Genomic DNA, 19,135 nt, shown 5'->3' on the forward strand with positions numbered 1-19,135 from the left:
TAGACGTGTGAAGTTGCAGAACAAATCTCTGCAACCTCCACATTTATATTTTACTATTACAAACTTATAGGTGATGCTAAGTACTGCTTTTGACCAGTCGCAGCAGAGTATCTGGCTGCTCTCTTAACGCTGCTAGGCAGGTAGGACTTAGTCTGAACAGTGGTTTGTTGTTTTTTTTTAAAACACAAACATTGATTTATCCTTGGAAATCTATTACAAAATTAGATAGCTTGTGACATTTTAGTAAAAGCTTTGAAAGGTGCTTTAGTGGTTGCTGCTAATTACAGTGATTAAATGTTGTCAAGTGCCCACTGGAATTTTTCACAATCTAAAGAATGTAGTCGTGATGTAACCGAAGCCTGTTGAAGGAGATGGAGGACTCCAGGGAGGTATTTTTAGCAGCACCGTCTCTGCTGCACTGTCTCTGGCACAAATGGTGTCCTTCCACAGCGCCTCAAAGCCCTTGCACCCTGGCCATCCCTCTTGTCTGTTGGCTGGTTCAGGGCCTGGGATTTTAGCAGCTTTCATCATACTTCTTCCTTGTATTTCTAGCGTCTTGCCATTGGAGGGGTGTGTGGCACTGTTCTGCCTTGAAATACCTGGATAGTTGAGATAGAAGTAGTATCTTAAGGAGTGTGTGTGTGCATGTGCACATATATATATATATATATATACAATATAAAAATGTCTTATCCTTTAGGGTGAGTTTGCATCAAAAACTTACAGATTTTGTTAAAGCCTTTCCTGTGCCCATGCTTCCTTTAAAGTATTGGATCTTAATTGGCAAGGTAGGCGTCGTGTTGGTAAGATGGAAGTCAGTCTGGTTACTAGAGCTAAAACAAACACATTCTGGGAGACTGTGCGAGCTGGGTCGCTGGCCCCAGGGCTGAAACACCCAGGGCAGGAGATGTTGTGAAGGCAGCAGGTGAGAAGATGGGGACTGATGCTGCAGTGACTTGTGATGCCCTCTGAATTCCGAGGGTGGGGAGGTGAAAGCTGGTGTTTTGCTGCTTGAGATGATGCTGATGAATGTGAGCAATAATTCATTCCCTGCCCCTCCTGTCCCCACCCTGTGCCCAAAGTGGAAGCTGCTGATCTCTTTCTTAGTGAAAGAAACTGTCTCTGTACTTCTCCTTATGCCAAGAGATGATAAAGTAGGAACCATGGGGCGTGCCTATCCCATTGAATGCACTATGCACTACAGTAGGCTCATGTGCTGCACCTTCCTCTAACTTTCTTCAAGATCCTCAACGAGCTGAATGTGTTTTCACAGCAGAGCTGGGCATATAGGAATGGATTATTTTGTCTTTTCAGGAGCTACCTGTAGCACAGGCTCCTCTCTTTTGAGGCACTGTCATGACAAGGTATTTACCAACTTGCAGGAGCATTAAGCCTGTGCGTTAAGGCACCAAGGCTGAGCGGAATCTATGCATGATCAGATCACGGCGGGGAGGAAGGTGTGATGACTGTAGAGGTGCCCAAGCAAGGCAATTGTAGCTGAGAACATGGGGAGGTAGAGGGGAAAAGGGGGGGTAAGAAATCACCTGAGTCACAACATACAAGTCAGCCTCCTTTCAGTTGCATAGAAGTGGTCAGTAATTGGTTGTACGATTGTCTGGGTTGATTTACTTTGTTGTGTAAATAAGAAGAATACAAAGCAGAAAAAAAGAAAACCATGAGGGATAGTCAGAAGTGCTTAAGGCTTTTGGCCACATCAGGTTGCTCATGTGGAAGAAATACAATCGCATGTCTAGTTCAGTCCTGCAGTGGCTGGGTTTGAGCTGCGCTCAGGTGAGTAGGACAAGCATTTGCAGGGCTGGGAACTGCAAAATCTCGAGTTTCAGGTTGGCAGGGCAGGCTTGATGCTGTACTGGTGGGGAAAGTGTCCCATGTGGTTTTATAAATGCTTCTGTTGTAAGGTATTAAGTGTGGCAACTTCCTGGATGGTGGTACTTTTGGGAAGGAGCTGGTTGGTCTAAGCTGGAAGGCCTGGCTTTCAGGAACAAAATCTAGAAAGAGTTCAAACAATAGTGCTCTTTCCCTTTTAAATGGAGGTAAGTTTGGGGTTTGCCTTGCATTTTAGAATATGAAAGAAACACTTAAGGTATCTAGCTGAAGTTTTAATTGCCACAGTCCTGTGCAATTTCTTGTTCTTTTGTAGCTGGAGAATGTGAAATGCAGCAAGTGAGTGTTTAAGCCTTGAAGGGAAGGCTCTGCAAATCGTTGTGCCTGCAACATGAGAAATAAATGGGCAACTGTTCCCCAAAGGCCCATTGCAGCCGCTGCCAAAGGAACCTCCAGAGCAGTGTCTAAAGCAGGAATGCGCATCTCTGACTGCATGTGCACACAGCAGAGGGTTAGAAGCGCTCGCTGCCTGCAACGACTCCTTTCCAGGCAACAGAAACAAAATGGCGATGATCATGGTCAGTTCTACTGGCATGAAAAAATTCTCATATCAACTGAGATGTTTAAAATGAGAAAGACCTTACACTTGTTATTTTCGAAGGTGCCTATTCCCCATCCTTAGATAAAACCTGTCTCGGTACGTGGCAAAGTGCAATAAGCAAAGATTAAGGTAACCTTGTAATCTTCCGTCCTGCCAGGACAAAGATTTCAAAGGAAACTTAGTGAACGGAAGTATAGGTCCAGTTCACACGCGAGCTCGCTCCTCCTAGGGCAATGCAACAGGGTATGTGTATGCTGGGCTGGTGCTTGGGCTTGCTGTTTTGAGATATAGCAGTCAGATACCAAGTCTGGACACTTGAAGGTTAATGAGGAGCTCTTTTCACCGAGTGTTGTACGAGGCAGCCGGCTGCTGTACACGCTTGCCCTTGCCTCAGCCGCACCTCCAGCTCGGGGCAGGCTGCGCAGCCCTGGGGAACGCTGCCACTGCGTTCACGTGAGTGGTTTTACACCACTTTTCTAGAAAGGGGTTGGTGACTGAGCCGACCTACATGTTTGTCCCAGATCTTGTACATTAAAAAAAAAAAATCTTGGCTCTTGAGTGAAGAGGATCATGCAGTTTCGTCCTACTATAACCCGAGCTAGCCTTAATTTCCAGACAGGCGGAAATAACACTATAGTGGCACTTGCCGTACGGACGTGGCGTTTTTCCGTAGGTGACCTTGTACGGGCCCTGAAGTCAGCACCCTTGGCAAGTTACAGCCACAGGCATTTGCTAATATAGATAGAGGTTAAATTTAACCTGTAACATTTTCCTAAAGGCTCTATCCATCTATACGTGGTATGTGCTATAGATGTATATTTCTTCTGGATGATTTAAATTTACTTTCCAAGTGAAAATATAGGTGCCAAAGGGGTGTGACGGTGATAAAGACTGTGTGCTACAAAGAAGGTTACTTAGACCGTGGAAATTTTTGTCGTTCTTATACGTTACCCTCAAACAGCTGAAATCTTTTGGAATTGATATCACTAATGCAGGAGACTCAGAAGTGCAGCTAACCTTTGGACTGCTAATCTTTACAAGTACTTAACGGTTGTGTTCTCGTGTAAGCATGGGCTTTGTTTCTAGGTTTGCATGACAGCAAAATGCTGTTGACCAGCATTGCTTCAGGTGTGGCAGCAGCTGTAATTACAGCTCTTCTTCCTGATAAGTTTATGGAAAAATATATTGATATTTCCAAAGTTCAATTTTAAGAAAACTGTTGCTTGCTACATGCTATTGGTCTTATCACTGGTGGGTGTGGACAGTTTTTAACTACAATTGTTGCGCTTCTATAGATAAATTTTGTTTTGACTCCTGGGGCGCAGGGGGTTTATGGCATCTAGTAGTAGTATAGAACTTGCCCAAGTATGATTTAATTCCTAAAGGCAAACAATCAGTATCTTCACATGGGCATCTGGTGTGATATTACAGAAAGAACAGAACTGCAGACTGTAAAATGGACTAAGCATATTTATCATTTTCTCCAAGCATTCAGCTTCAATTACAGGATTTTCTTCCCTCCTCCTTTTCCTTGACTATTTAATTAATTTCAAATTATTAGATTCTTATTATTGATGTTCACACTTTGATCGGGGCAAAAGGATCAGGGAGAAGGGATTAGACCACCCTGACAGGTTGGGTGTTATCACACAGCTCTCACAGCAGTAAGGGCGTGCTCTGAGCGAGCTGTGCTCTCAGCTAAATGCAAGTGTCCCCCTCCTTTCTCAGTGGCACACCTGACACTCCAGATCATCTCTAATCCTTTAAAAATATTACTTTGACAATTCACCACCAGCAGCAATACCCAGGGAGGGGAGTTGGAAGAATTAAAGAAGGGTGTTTTGCCTGTGTCAGGAAGCGAGGGAAGGGCTGTGCTTGACAACCCCTCCAGTGCACGTACAAACCCTGCGGTGCTGCTCCGTCATGTGGAGAGAACAGGGGCTGTACGCACGGAGATACGAAAAGTTTTTTTTAAGTAAGTTGTGCATGTTCAAACAAGTGCTGCATGAGTTCCAAGGCAGTAACGTAAATACACAAATCACAGGTCTCTAGCCTTTAGAGTGGGGCATCAATTTATAAAGAGATACAGAGAGAAGACAAGAAAAAAATACAGTAGGCATTTTTACTGAAATCTCACAAGTCATTTGGGAGGGGGAGAGAAGGTAAAATCGGCATCAAGCAACTTCTCACAAGTCGGTTCTGTGGGTGGGGGAGAGAGAGTGCCTTTGTTACAGTGGTGGGAAGGGTAAGAGAGTGCTTCACTGTGAAACTTGGATAAAACTGACATCGAGCAACTCGGAAAAAAACCTTCTAGAACCGTAGGAGCTACAAAAAGCAAAATTTTAAATGAGTTACATTTATTCAGTTAAAAAATTGACAGTAATGGTCACATGAACACCAAGGAACTGTATCTACATTTCCTGACGTCAATATGAACGGCACTAGGGTTTTTCTGTTTGTTTTCTTTTACGTATACAAATCTAATGCCAGTTAAAAAAATACAAAACTGAAACCCAAGACACTGTGAAATCAACACTGCTTAAAAACTCAAAATTCCATCTGATATATTTGAAAATAAATAATTTTTACCTTTTCTGTTAAAAAAAGACAACTCACCAACTGCTTTCAAAGCAGTAACACCTTTAAGACCATTCCCAAAAGTGTTTCATAAATAATTACCCATTGATTGTCTATTAATGCAGCATCTTTCAGTCTCAGCTGGGGTCTCTATATTAGGCCATACAGTATTTTGTTCAGACACAGTGTTTTGTTTTGTGGTTTCTTCCCCCCCTCCTTTTTATTTAGGTACAATTTCTTTGAATATAGCATATCATGCTGGCAAAATTCATGCAGATGACATAGCATGAAGCATGGCAGAGCTTAAAATCACCTGTTTAAAAAAAAAAAAAAGACAAGGAATGTAGCGTTAAAAAATCATGATAGTGAAAAAGCAACTATCCAGTCTCACGGACAACCAAGACAATTTCAAATATTCTCTCACAGTTGTCTCGTCCACTATGATTTGTTTAAACATGTCTCTTTTAATCCAAATTCACTTAATTCTCTTCAACTTTTTCCACCAGGGATAAGTAAAAAAATAAAAGGTTAATTATTAAAACTAGTCTCTTTTCCCTTTTAATCAAAATAACCATTTTCCAGCCCTCTGACTCTACATCTAAATTTAATAATGATTTCAGATAGAGAAACTTATGAATCTGACATGTTTGACATCTCCTGCTGCCACAACATTAAAAACACTCATAACAATACCTGGGTTAAATCTCTGAAAATATAAATGGTTCTTGAATCAACTTCAACATTTGAAAAAGGCCACATCTTTAAACCTTCAGAACATTTTCACACAAATGATAATCCTAAGGGACACTTAGAATTATTGAGCAGGCAAATGAGCCTCTAGATGATTCTCTCTCATAGGCAACTGTGCAACTTACTTAAAAAGTCTCCTTCCAAGGAAGCTGTCATCACTCATCCCTTCCCCTGGCCATATAAAACACAAAGCCAACTGGTTTTAGAAGCAGCCTTTTTAATCTTGCACTTTGAGCCTCAAAGGATCACCATATTAAAGAAACATTTTCCAGAAATGTCTCTCTTGACAGTTTTATGCATGCTATTCTTCGATGCCCCCTCAACAGTTTCACTGACTAAAGAAATAAACTGTTTTTCAAATAGTCTTTTCAGTAAAGTGCTTGTCATTACTCAAAAAAAAAAAGACAAAGTGCTATTTGAGTCTTAAGAGAATTTCTGTGAAAAACTGCCTGATATAGCTTTATTTTATTCATTTTTACATAAAGCTGAAATGAAACCTATCTATCTCTTGTAAGGATACTGGGTTACTAATTTTGGTGTTTGGCAGTAGGCAAGATGCCCACAGAAGGTGGTGACACACTGGAACCGTAGTGCAGAAAGTAAACCTTCTAGATGAAATGGAAGGCATATGGAGAGCTCCTACTAGAATCCTTTCATATTTATATACAAATATAATATATATTAAATATAATATAAAAATAGCTATATTCTTTTTCTCTGAAATTATCCTAGAAGCTTTTCTTCAAATCCTCACCCACCGCAGGCAAACAATGTCTGTCTCCTAAACTCCACGCAACTATGCCATCTTTGTCACTCCGTTATGTATCACCAGCCCATTTCTTCATAGATACAGTCCTCTCCCTAACAGACTCTTTCCCTTCTGTCAGAGTCATCCTGTAATGTTTACACTCCAGAACCTGCAGCATCACAGCATTCATTATCATGCTATTTATTAGGATGTTACAAATAAGCCTATGACTAATTAGAGTCACGTAGAAGCAAAAGGCTGATTAAGAGGCAATAAGCCTGGTCCTCTTCCCACTAAAAATCAAGGAGAGTTCAGCAAATGATTCAGCAACAGAGGAAGCTGCAGACCCTTTAAAAATACAGTTTTTAGTCACTAGCTGTGAAATAAAGCATCTGCATCCTTGCACAGAATCTGGACCAAGTTCTACATACTCACTTTTGTAAAAAGTTTGCCTGATTGGTGGCAGGAATTTTTCAAATGCATGCTATATTTTTCCAGTTTCTTTGAATTTCCCCATCTTCTATACTTTCTCTACTAGCTGGTAGTTCTGCAATTGAACGACCTCTCTCTGAGGTTACAAAAAGCTTCTTGATCAAAGCGTACATTTCTATAGTTCTCTTTTCAGCAGCCATGCTATTGTCATCACCTAATTTCTCTCTCACCTAGTTTAGCCTTTTTACTGACAGACCTATAGCAGCACACCAGAGTATTTGGGAAGAGGGAAATGGGAAGAGAAGTTTAAACAAAGCTTTTTCTAAAAAGCTGCACCATTAACCGTCTGACTGGTATCTCCATTTTTTGTAATTCTCAATATAATAGCTTAATAAACCTATTTTACCACTATTCAATAGTTCTAAGCAGCACTATTAAAGCTCTCCCAGTTTTCTTTTTTAGGACTATATTATTATTGTAATTGGTAATTTTTTTTTTATCTAACCTATTTTCCATTAAGCAAAAGTACTGACAACACAGACCTCTAGTCAATGCAGCTTCATTTAGAAACAGGTGGAATGGCGTGGTAGGGATAGTAGAGCAAGGCAGGATATCCTTACATAGAACTTTACAGAAAGAGGTTTCTGACAATTATTCCAGCCCAGAAATCCCTTTAAAGAAGGGGGCGTGTTCCTTGCTGTGTTGGTATTGGCATCTGTTCCTTGCTCCAGGTTGCAAAAGGCTGCTTGGAGCAGAAAGCAATCTGATTCTCTTTGGTACTCTTATTTCTCACACTCTCCTTCCTTATTCACTACTGTGCTTTTTGGTGCCAAACTCTTGCTTTATAACTGGGCAATAAAAAAGATCTACTGGTGGGACGTGCGCAGAGGCAAAGGCTAGCCTCAAAACATAACCAACGGTATGTTTGGTTGGCTAAACTGGTATTACCTTCCTACCTGGGTTTGGTTCATCCAGTAATACAATCAACCTGTTTCATAGTACAAAATAGTCCCTCACCATTTGGTTACATTCATTCAACTCCTCCTCAGTATTCAAGATTAATCCAGCTTTCTCTCCCTAGTACTAATGTTAACTGCTTTTACTGGTTTTGTTTTTAATTATCTGATCTATCAGTATTTATTCATTTTCCTCTGAAGTTCTGGTATCCACAAACTAGTACCATAAAAACCTACTGAACATTTACTTAAAATAGCACATCGTATCTGTTGGAACTTTTTATTTTCTTTATAAAGTGAAGTTGCCTCCTGAAGTCTTAGTTCAGTGATATCTCTTAAATCAATAGCCTGGTAGTGTTAAATGCAATCATGACCTCCCACAATACACATTTTAAATGCTACGAAAATGATTAAAAAAACCCTCCACAACTAAAAATCAGTTTACTATTCCTCCTCCTGCAAAAGGAGTAACCTATACTTTTAGATTTTTTGATCTTTTAAGAGTATTACCTTCAAGGTCTGAGATTTTAGAGACTCCTCTGTTTCTGGCTAGTGTTTGAGGGGGAGTACCACTCAAAAATGCTCACGTTCTCAACTCAGACCATTGCTAAAATCAACACAATACAGAAATAGCTATGAAGTAGATACACAAGTTTGGTTGACAATGTACTAAGACTTCAAAATTGAAAAAGGTTACAGATTCAAGACATTGTAATTCAAGATGTTCAACATTATCACCTGAATTAAAATCAAGGCACTATGGGTTTTGTTGTTGTTGTTAAAATGACCCTGAATTAGTTCTGTCTAATTTCTGAAGGAGAATAAAAAGATTCCAACATATTTTAACAAGTTACAATTCTCACCACAGAGAAAGTGGTTAAAAAGTGCCCAAAAGGTTATTAAATGTAAATATATTTTTGTGCAAATTACTCCTATAACTGAAACATTCTTGAAAATTACTGTCATTTTTTTAAACCTTTTACATAAATATTTCCAACTATGAACCATATCAAAAGATAGCTTTGGGGAATAAAATTCCAAACCATCCGCAAGAAAGCAGTGCAAATCCCTATTTTTCAAATAAAATGATGAATTAATTATGAAATGATGGATGATATTAATGAATCTGAATGTCCTGAACCCTGATGCATGATCACCAGTTCAAACAGCTTCATCAATAATTTAACCTCAAGAAGTCAACTAACCAACAACTATACCTCACCAAACAAACCCTGGCATCACAGACAAAGCACAAATAAGAGACTTGTGCCCACAATAAGGGTGAAAATAATGATGCATCATGTTGTAAACAAAAGGGTAGAACAGAGGAAAACATTAGTCTGAGTATGGCGTGAGAATTTAGGGAAACATATTCAAACCTACAAATAACATATTACATTTTCATGCATCATATAAAATATTTTGCTCTTTCTCCTTTTATGCAGACATATACACAATATTTTACAGCATCTGTACAACAGAGAACTGGATTTCACACAACATTTTCAAAATATTTACTGTCCCATAATCATCTGAAAAAAATTAGATGGTTTTTGGACTATATTCCTGGCATTTTTTCCTGCTAATTCACACAATTGCTGCATGTCCATTTTAATACTTAAAAAATGTACAGGATTGATAAAAATACCAATATTTTCAGCATCCCTCTCATTTCAGTCGCATTTTGAGATTACACCTGGACAAATTAATGCATGGCAGCAAATCCTTTAGAACACAGAAACTGGGGCAACTATCAAAGTTGGCCATGTCCCCATCATCATCTTGTGGCTTTTCTTAACAGATTCCAGAATTAGATCTCAACACTGTGGTGTTAGAAAGCCTTTGTACTGCTGCCTCTGTAGCCTCAGTGCAACTGTTTTGTGGAGCAGTCCCCTCCTGGTAGTTTGCTTCAAAAAGAGGCAGAGCCCCACACTATTGTGGCTGAACTTTGGAAGGATCAGTCATCTTGTCAGTTCTGTGTCGCGAAAGTTGCTGCTGCTGCTGCTGCTGAGACTGATGCTGCTGGTGGTGGGACTGAGAAAAAGTGCTTTGTTGTAGTGGGAAAGCAGCAGAGAGGATAAGCTGAGCTGACTGATTTCCGTGAAGCAACCTGGATGTCTAAAACATGCAAATATAAACAGATTATTTTTCCTGCTGCACTGAGAAACACAGGCCTAACTGCTGTTTAACTTTTCACAAGGGTTCAATCAAAATAAACTTCTGATTTGGTCATTTAAACTGAGCAAACAATGCAAAGATTAGTTCATACTAATAAAGCCGATTAGAGCATCTGACCAATTAATAAGGCAGCTGTAACTGGTCTTCGTAATTTCCCATGACCATGCGTAGGAACACATGGCAATTTCTCTCCATTTCAAACCACAAGAGCATAACAGGGCTTAAGGAATCTATTTGAACAAGTGCAGGTGGCTGTCATCGCAGTCAAATGAAAAAACAGTGCATGACTTGGCACGCATCACGTGTATCCCCCACAGCCAAAACTAACAGTCAAAGAAACTGCTGCATTTGCACACCCAAACATTCCCTTTGAAGGGGACTAATTACTATTGGAAGTAGTACTTAGTTTTAATATTAATTTTCTTACAACCAAAAGATGATGGTTACTGCAGAAAAGCAATGATGAATGGGTACAAATGCTCTTGGACGTCTCAATCCAGAAACACGTTCTGCTGCAGAAAGTAAACTACATCGCCTGCTGCACCCACAGAATCAGACTGTAAGAAGCCCCAGTGAGCAGAGGCAGGAAAAGCACTCTTCCTTTTCTCCCATTTTAAAGAGCATTTGCTTCACTTCAAATTTTAGCATTTTAATAGTTTGTATTAAAAATACTAAACTTTTGCCTAGAAAGAAACTCTAGACAGGAACAGACCTTTGGAGATCTTCATCTTCCACAAATCTTCTATTTTTCACCAGAATTCAGTCAAAATTGTACAACCTTCTTAACTTAGAAACAGAACTACAGACACTACCAACCGGCTAAACAGCATTGTTGTTACAGTATTTATCTGAGTTGTCAGAGAACACATTCAAATCAGCGCTCTGGTTTGATTCAGTTCAAGAGTCTCCCACTACATAAATGAGTGCTGAAATTCAAATCACTAGGTATTCTTCAGCTCTCTTTTTGAGAGTCAACTTGCAGCTGAAAAGCCTTTGCCTAATGCAGGACTGAAATTGGTGTATTTCCATGAACGATTTTTTCAACAAGTCAGCATTTTCTGTAAATGACCTAGTGAAATAATATTTTACTCAGCCCTAAACAGAACTGTAACCATTCCTCATCCACATAAATGTAGGTTAAGCCTCCAATTACTTATTGCGTTTGTATATATTCCACCTATGCACAGGATCCCCCATTTAGTGCAAATGGGAGACCACACATAGTAAGAAAGAAATACTTGCAAAATAAGGATTTCTAATTATGTATACTCTTAAAGAATAAAAAAAAATTACATTCCCAGAGTAGTTAAAGAATGTTAAGAATGTGCACCAACTACATCGTGATAGTTACATGGACTTTATCTTTCTTTGGAGAAGGCAACATCAGAGGCCAAATTAAGATTTTTTTTTTTTAACTCATACCTTCTTGGAGGCACTTCCTCTCTAGTGTTCTAGCTACCACTACATCTCCCTCATCAACATCACCTGCTGGGCGAGCTATGTGCCAGCAATTAATTGGAATCAACAAATGGCAACAGATTTCCCCATCAATTCTTTCTACCTTCTGGTTCTTTTCTTTGTTTTTGAAGGCATTTCCTAGCTGTCTCTAAACTCCTTGTGTTTTGCCTTCCTTCTCTTCTGATCCAGTCTCTCTTCTTCACTAAAACAAGGTTCTTCGCTACTCTCTGCATACAAGGTTACTTGCTGCTCAGCCTCCCCTGTAGCCTAGACAGATGTTCGTGCCTCATGTTATGGGCCCATGTCTTGCTTTGGGCTGCATGCTGTTTTCCAGACCAACCAATTCTGTTTGAGACCATCTCTCATCTTGCATTAATATGTGAATGCAAAGAAAATGCAAGCTGTTTTGAAGGGAAACATCTGTTTCTTCATCCCATGCTCAATCAAGAGCAGCAATTCAAAGGGAAGAAGATATAAAACAGGACAAAGCACAGAGTGAAACTGCAGGAAAGACTACAGCTCCTTTAAGTAGTAAGATTTTAGAGAATGGCTACAGAATAAACTTATCTCATGCATCAGGCTTGTTCATAGGTTACTATTTTAAGTGCTCTGTTTTCAGATTAAAGCACCACTAGGGTAAACTAGCAATGCTGAAAGTGTCAGGACTTAGAAAAATTTGTAGAGAATGCTGCATTACCTGTAGGAACTGTTGGGGGTGCTGGGTCAGCTGCGGCTGAGCTGTTTGCTGAACTGTGGTGAGCTGCTGCTGATGGTCTTGCTGACTTTGCTGATGCTGCTGCTGTTGTTGCGCTACTGACAAAGTCTGTGGCTGCTGCTGTTGGGCAGCAAAAGTGGGATAAGCTGTCACCACCTGTCCCATAAACATAGTACTTGGTACCATTACCGCTCCACATGCTACTGGGGCCGTTACAAGTTTTGTTACAAGTTGCTGACCTTGAGAAAATCTGTTAATGGAAAAAGACATTTGGAGTCCTTTTAGGAAAAAAAAAATCAAGCACCACGTGCACTTGAGAAATGCAGATTTGTCAGGTTCACACTTTTCTATAACATGCGTTTTGATAAGCCTGTGAACATGTTATTTTGGGCAAAGTTTAGTGTAACAGTTGTATCCATATACAGTTAAAATAACAAGTCACGTGATTTTTTAATGCTACTTTAGTTCCTTTTGTGTATGATGTAGCTATGTAAGCATATCATTATAGCAAGTCATCTTAATACTGGTCTTGACAATTTACCTGATTTGTCTATCCTGTGTAAAAGTGGTTACTGCAGCAGCATTCTGGTTATTGTTCTGCGGTAAGCTAGAAGGAACCTGGACCACATTTCCTGTTGTTGGCTGAGAAATCACCATGGTGTTATACAAAGGTGCCGAGACTGTGTTCTGTGACTGACTGGCAAGAGAAGACTGTTGATTGTGTCCACTAAGTACATTTTGTTGATTATGCTGAAAAGAAAAAATATTTTTTGAGATAGTAATTAGAAAATAGCCAGGTACTACAGCTGTCCTCCTCATTGTCTTTGCCCATACTTCACAACTGCCAACATTTTTCTGATACAAATGAATTCTTAATTTAAAGTCAACAGGTATTTCTACCAACTGAGGATTTTGAGGTGGGACTGACCCTCAGGCATCTGAAAATCTATTAGATTAACCTCTTCTCATCTTCAGGTTATTTTTTTCCTTAAGTTTTCAGCTACTTGCATACTGTTTGCTCAAGATCCTATTTTCCACTCCTTTAGCATCGCTGTGCCAGACAGATGAAAACATGCACATCACGTCAATTAATTTTTCTTTCTTGAAAGTCTGGAACTAGCTTACTGCTGAGACGGTAACACTGTCCACCACTAGTCTGCCTCTTCACAAATCTCAAAAAGAAAGCGTGGAATTTGGATAAAGGTACAGAGGAGGGTGACCACAGAGATCAGGGGTATAAAGAACCTCCGTACACAAAATGGTCAAACCCATTAGAAGTGTTCAGCTTGAAGAACAGGCTTCTATGAAGATACATGTGACAGAGGACTTTGAAATCATGTATGACTGAGAAGATGAAAAGTGAATAGCTGCTCAATGTGTTTCCCAGTATATGAGCTGGGTGGCAGGTTTAAAAAACAATCAATCGTATTTCACAGAAAGTAAAGCTGTAGAATTCACTACGAGACACTGTGGATTTCAAAAGTTTACATTGCATCGAAAGAAACTGAATAAACTCACAGAAGAAAAAGGCTGTTACATTACAGATGTCATACACCTATGGCATCTGACTGAAATTGCTGAAGAGTAGAAAAGTCAACTGCAAAAGCACCAATACATGCTTGTCCTGTTCTTATGCTTTTCTAGTTATTTGCTGTCTGGACACCAGCTTTCAAGCTCACCTAGTACAAATCTCATGTTACGTGTTCTGTCAACAGAAAATTCATAGACATTCAAAAAAAAGCAAGCTAAAAGTTTTCTTGATGCTATTCTTTCCAAAAAGTTACTTGTTATTAATTATTTACATGCCTAACTCCTAAAATAAAAACAAGATCTGAAATTGCATTATCAAGAACAGAAATGCATTTCAGTTGTAAAACTTGGAACATGAAGAAATTAATACGACTCAAAGGACATTGTTCAAAAACAATTTGGGAGGGAGATGTCAGGGAAGCTATTGTGTTTCAGATATTGTTTTGAGCATATATTCTATCCAGCAAAATCAGTAATGAGAATTTTACCTGTGTTGCAGTACTCTGCAAAGGCTGTTGCTGAATCATGTGTGGAGTACTTATATGGCCTGTGTTCATCCCACTTTGAGTCTGATTAGTCTGAACAACTTGACCTTGCATGTTTATTGGCGTAAGCTGCTGAACATTTGAAGAATTTCCAGAAGCAAGCTGCACAGAACCAAAGTTGAGTCCAGATGTTGACTGCTGCAAGAACATCTTAAAAAGAAAATCTACACGTTAGCTTTTAAGAAAAATCTGTTAATTGTACAAGATGTTTTAGAGAAACTAAACTTAATTATTTTAAATCAATATAAGATATTTTTATCTTAGTTACTAGAAGTGTTGAAACAGCATTGCAACCATCAAGAGCACTGTAACTGATGATAAGAATCAGAATCCTGATTTCTAGAGCCCTAAACATTAAGGTTTAATATTTGTTCTTAAAGTACTATTTAGAGACTAACTTGTCATGTAGTCTACAACTGTCTAAAGACAAAATGTATTTGAGATCACATTTCTATCTGTAGGATCTCCATTTCATTCAAATGAAGAAAATCTCAGAATCAATAGATCCAGGCATAGCACCAAGGACATAATCTTCCTTGGCAATCAAGAAATCACAATGTTTATGCTGAACTTTCCAACATCATTGTAATAAACTGAATTCAGCACAAGAATATTCGAGCCTTTACAAAAAGTTAGGCCCAAGACTACAACAAGACAGGGTAACAAAGGCAGAATGTGCAGCACTTGGATATTTTCCCTAGTTTCCACAGTCCTGAATAAGGTCCCTCTACAGTGCATGAGAAGACAGCTGTGAATCTCTCCTCCTGAGGCATCTATAAGGCAGTCTGCTGCTGGCAGGATTGCACTAGACACGATAAAACACTGAAAATGGCACACACCAGAAACTCCTACTCTTCAACAGAATTTAAGCAACATACTCAATACTTCCAGGAAGTATTTTTTTCTACTCTTTATTCACAATCCACACTCAAAATATTTAGATTATTTCCTTAAGTTGTATTTTAGTTTTGGGTGGGTTTTTTAACCAGTATAAAAAATAACTGGTTAAAATACAGAAATCAGGTAGTCAGCTGCTAGAACGCATCCTCTAGACTTCTTGTCTTTCTGGCTCAGTAACTACTTTGGTATACCATGCAAAGTAGAACCACTTCACCAGGAAGGTGTGTAAGAGGACCACAGCCTGATAGTTAGGACAGTTTAAGAAAGAAAAGGTATGAATTTGACACCCTTGAGCTAAAAGAGGAAATAAATGCTTATCTTGCACATTTTGGATTAATATTCTGATGGCTGCAAAACTTTGCAAGAAGTAACAACCACTGCATCCTTTTATATTTAGGTTTAGGCATAAGCTAGGCTTGAGCTGTTCAACAGTGAAAAGATACACTGGGGCACTTCCAGATACATTCAGAAGCAAAATGGCAGGTACCTCGGGAGCAGCAGCTTCACATACTACGTATTTTAGGCACATTAGGTCCAGATGGCAGCTGACAGGGGGTAGGGAGGATCAGTTTATGGAATTAGGCACCCAAGTCTCATTTAGATGCCTAAATTCTCTACAGATCAAACCTGTAAGAGTTACACTAATTCACCTGGAGACCTTGACCGTGGACAATTTGAAGCTGCTCTTGAATCTTACGCAACTCTTCCTGCTGTCGATGAATATTTGCCTCTATCATGCGTGTTCTTTGCTCTAGCTGGTCCTTTAGATGCTGCATAGCTCCTAATTGAGCTGAAAACTGAAACACAGGCTGTAGTGCATAAATGAATAAATTAAAAACTGAGCAAAAATAATGACATTTTATTTACAAGCAGTAAATATACTCCTCCACAGTAGAAAAGAAATCAAGCACTGCTTTTTAAACTGCTAATAACCATAATCTGAGGACAAATTTGTCAGCATGAAAATATCACAGAACTCACATTTAATTGATGTCACATTTAATTGATGCATCAGAATTGGTGCACTAAAAAAAAATCCATAGCAAAAGAAATTGACTGGTGTCCAAATCACAAAGACTCTATAAAATGGATTAGTAATTTACATGGTGCTGCTGATGTTAAAGCTCTCTCAGGTTAAAAATTAGAATTGTACCAGTTTACCACAAAAAATTCACCCAGAGCTAAAACATATGCAAATAACTTGGGAGTATCCTCAGTCACAAACTGTTGAAGGCTAAGCCCACAGAGAAACTATGTTTGCCACTTCTGTTCTTCCTTAGACCACTGCTACGGGCCACAAGTCAATATAACCTTTTGATACTTATACCCTATCTACAGGACATAGATTTTTGGTTGGACCTGACGCCACTGTTCTTATTTCACAAAAGTGTTTCATAGACTAAGTTGCCTTGTCTTATAAGCATATGTGTAGAAAGTTACCAGCATAGTTGATAGCTTTTTAAATTCATATCCTGAAATATTTTATCTTAAATTGTGTTTGTATCTACGTTTCTAATGGCCAAGGCTGAAAGCTATATCCACACAATAAAATCCACACAAAAAAAAATAAAGGAAAAGTGTCACGTTGGGGAATTTGCTCATTTCAAGAGAATAACATTAAAGGTGACTTTGGCACCAAAGAACTCAATTTCTGAAAGAGAAATTAACCTTATATTCAGAATAAGACTATTTAAAAAATTATAAACAATAAACCAACTTAATCCATACCTGCGACATGCCAGACTGGAGCTGTAAAGTTGCAGGCTGAGACATCGTTGGCTGTGCTACTGGTTGCCCAAGAGACTGGGAGCTTAAAGACTAGGATTTAAAAAATTGTTCCATAACTGGAAGAGAATGAACTTCATACTTTATATGAAGTATTTCTTCACATAAAGTGTCAATTCCAAAATAGCATCATGTGATAAAAACAAGTAAATGTTTCCTGAAATATCTAACCGTAAATATTAGAGAATTAAGAACACAAGAGCAATTGATTATGTACATTATATATATATAATTTTTCCACTGCTAAAAATATATAAAAGCAGTAGGTATACAACAGGAAAAACAGAAATTACAATTACAACTGTTTTAAAAGTCTTTTTTGTAGTAAGGGAAAAACTTTTTCCACAAGTTTGCAAGTTGACTCCTTTGATTTATTCTTAAACTGATAATTTTTAAAAATGTGTATTTTTAATAAGCATTCTATTTTTGAAGTGAAAGTGAATCTATTAATTCAACTGGAACATGAGCACCAAGTACATGTAGCATGACATTTTCTCATGTTACCAAGATTTCAGAAACTATATGAAAGTATTCACTAATATTCTTAGAGTCATAAATCTATATGAATTCTCTATAGGGACACACAGCATTACATACATAATCTTGCAAACCCTAATGCCAAAAAATAAATACTCATATCCTTAATTATTGTATGCCCTTAAAATGCAGTATACTGAAGTTGCAAATGGATGATACAATTCTGATAGTCACATATTCCAAGTGAAAATGTTACAGTTTAAATTTTTCAGAAGAAATAAAACAAAGGTTATATGGATTTAATAATACCTTTTAAAGGTGAATTACACTGATCAAGTACAAAATTTTTCTCTGAAGATTTACCTGACTACTCAGAGATGATCTTCTTTGCGCAGTCTTTTCATGACCAGAAAAGCTTTGCCTTGGAGGAGTGCTAGTGTCCACCGTCATTTTAGTTGGTGTTGCTGACAATATTCAGAGTTACAACAGAAAGAGGTGTGTTAATAGTAATCTAAATTCTGCAAAGCATTAATCAAATCAGAGGAAGCTTTTCATGAATTTAAAAAAAGCTTACGGCTCGGACTCTTTTTTTTCCCCTGACTATCCAACAATAATGCAATCTGATGGACTGAAATAGGGTGTTCTAGGGTCTGCTATTGTACTTTTAGAACTAGAAGTCACTATCCAACCTCTGAAAATCTGAGTGGTCAGTAGATCTCTGAACTATCAAAAAGGACATTTTCATTTGCACACTTTTCATACAATGATGATTAACTGCTAGTTATGCATTTAATTAAGTAGAGAAAGCCTTCATTAGGAAGGCAATTATATTTTCAACAGTTGGTGCTTACATGAATGATCTGATACTGCAGTATGTGAAGATTTTCTTGAACTCCTGGAGGAAGCAGAAGGTGTGGGGCTGGTATCAAACCTTTCCAGTGCTTCTTTGAGACTCACTGTATTTATGTGATTGTCAGACCCAGAGTCCTGACTCTGAAGAGACACACACAAACAGCATTTATTTTATCTGATCGAGCACACAATGTACATTTCTGCTAGCAAATATCTAAGACCATGCTGTGTCTAATCAACCCCCTTACACAGGTGACTGTGCAGAAGTAGTGGCCTGTTTGGTATCTGTAAGCTTAGTTTCTATTTGCGGCTTTTATCCTTGTGAAAAAAAAACAAACCGAAGCCACATAGGCCTAGAAACCAAAATACATGCAGATATAGGTCACAAACTGACTGCTGAACTGACTTCCTTCTCTACAACTCAATTCACTCAGAACACCTGTGTAATGAGTGAACTACGTATTCTTTTGAGGAAGGGTGGGTTAATTCCACTAGAACGAGGACTGTCAGATGAAACTTGCTGAACTGCCAAGTGAAAACATTTCTGAACTGCCAGGGGAAAACATGACAGAGCATCTGTACAAGTTGGCTTATCTAAGACTGACTGAGCTTCCAAGAGACATTAATTCAAAATTAATTTTGTATACTTCTAAGGAGTGAGAGAGAGTCATGCAATGGAACAGCTCCTGCTTTCCTCTCATGAATTCCTTTAAGACATCTTTTTGTGTTGACCTTGGTTTTTCAGATTATGAGTGCTTCCACTAAGGAAGAACATTTATTTATGAG

The 19,135-nt window shown here is 38.6% G+C and overlaps 1 protein-coding gene across 11 annotated transcripts in view; it reads right to left on the reverse strand.

Annotated features, from left to right (window-relative positions):
* Positions 1–4,772: 4,772 nt before the first annotated feature.
* The window catches only part of CLOCK (clock circadian regulator), a 68,349-nt gene continuing 53,986 nt past the window's right edge, over positions 4,773–19,135 (reverse strand). For 9 of the 11 annotated variants that reach the window (XM_068402709.1, XM_068402707.1, XM_068402705.1 and 6 more), the window contains 8 exons: positions 18,349–18,490; positions 17,861–17,961; positions 16,964–17,053; positions 15,886–16,044; positions 14,279–14,485; positions 12,802–13,010; positions 12,243–12,510; positions 4,773–10,027 (listed from right to left, as the gene is read on the reverse strand). In XM_068402709.1, coding sequence (XP_068258810.1) covers positions 9,842–10,027; positions 12,243–12,510; positions 12,802–13,010; positions 14,279–14,485; positions 15,886–16,044; positions 16,964–17,053; positions 17,861–17,961; positions 18,349–18,490 — 1,362 coding nt within the window. In that variant the 3' untranslated portion in view covers positions 4,773–9,841. The remainder of the gene's footprint in view (positions 10,028–12,242; positions 12,511–12,801; positions 13,011–14,278; positions 14,486–15,885; positions 16,045–16,963; positions 17,054–17,860; positions 17,962–18,348; positions 18,491–19,135) is intronic. The other 2 variants (XM_068402711.1, XM_068402712.1) reach the window with 2 other exon arrangements.

This window comes from Nyctibius grandis, chromosome 6 (assembly GCF_013368605.1).
Source record: "Nyctibius grandis isolate bNycGra1 chromosome 6, bNycGra1.pri, whole genome shotgun sequence".
Lineage (NCBI taxonomy): Eukaryota > Metazoa > Chordata > Aves > Nyctibiiformes > Nyctibiidae > Nyctibius > Nyctibius grandis.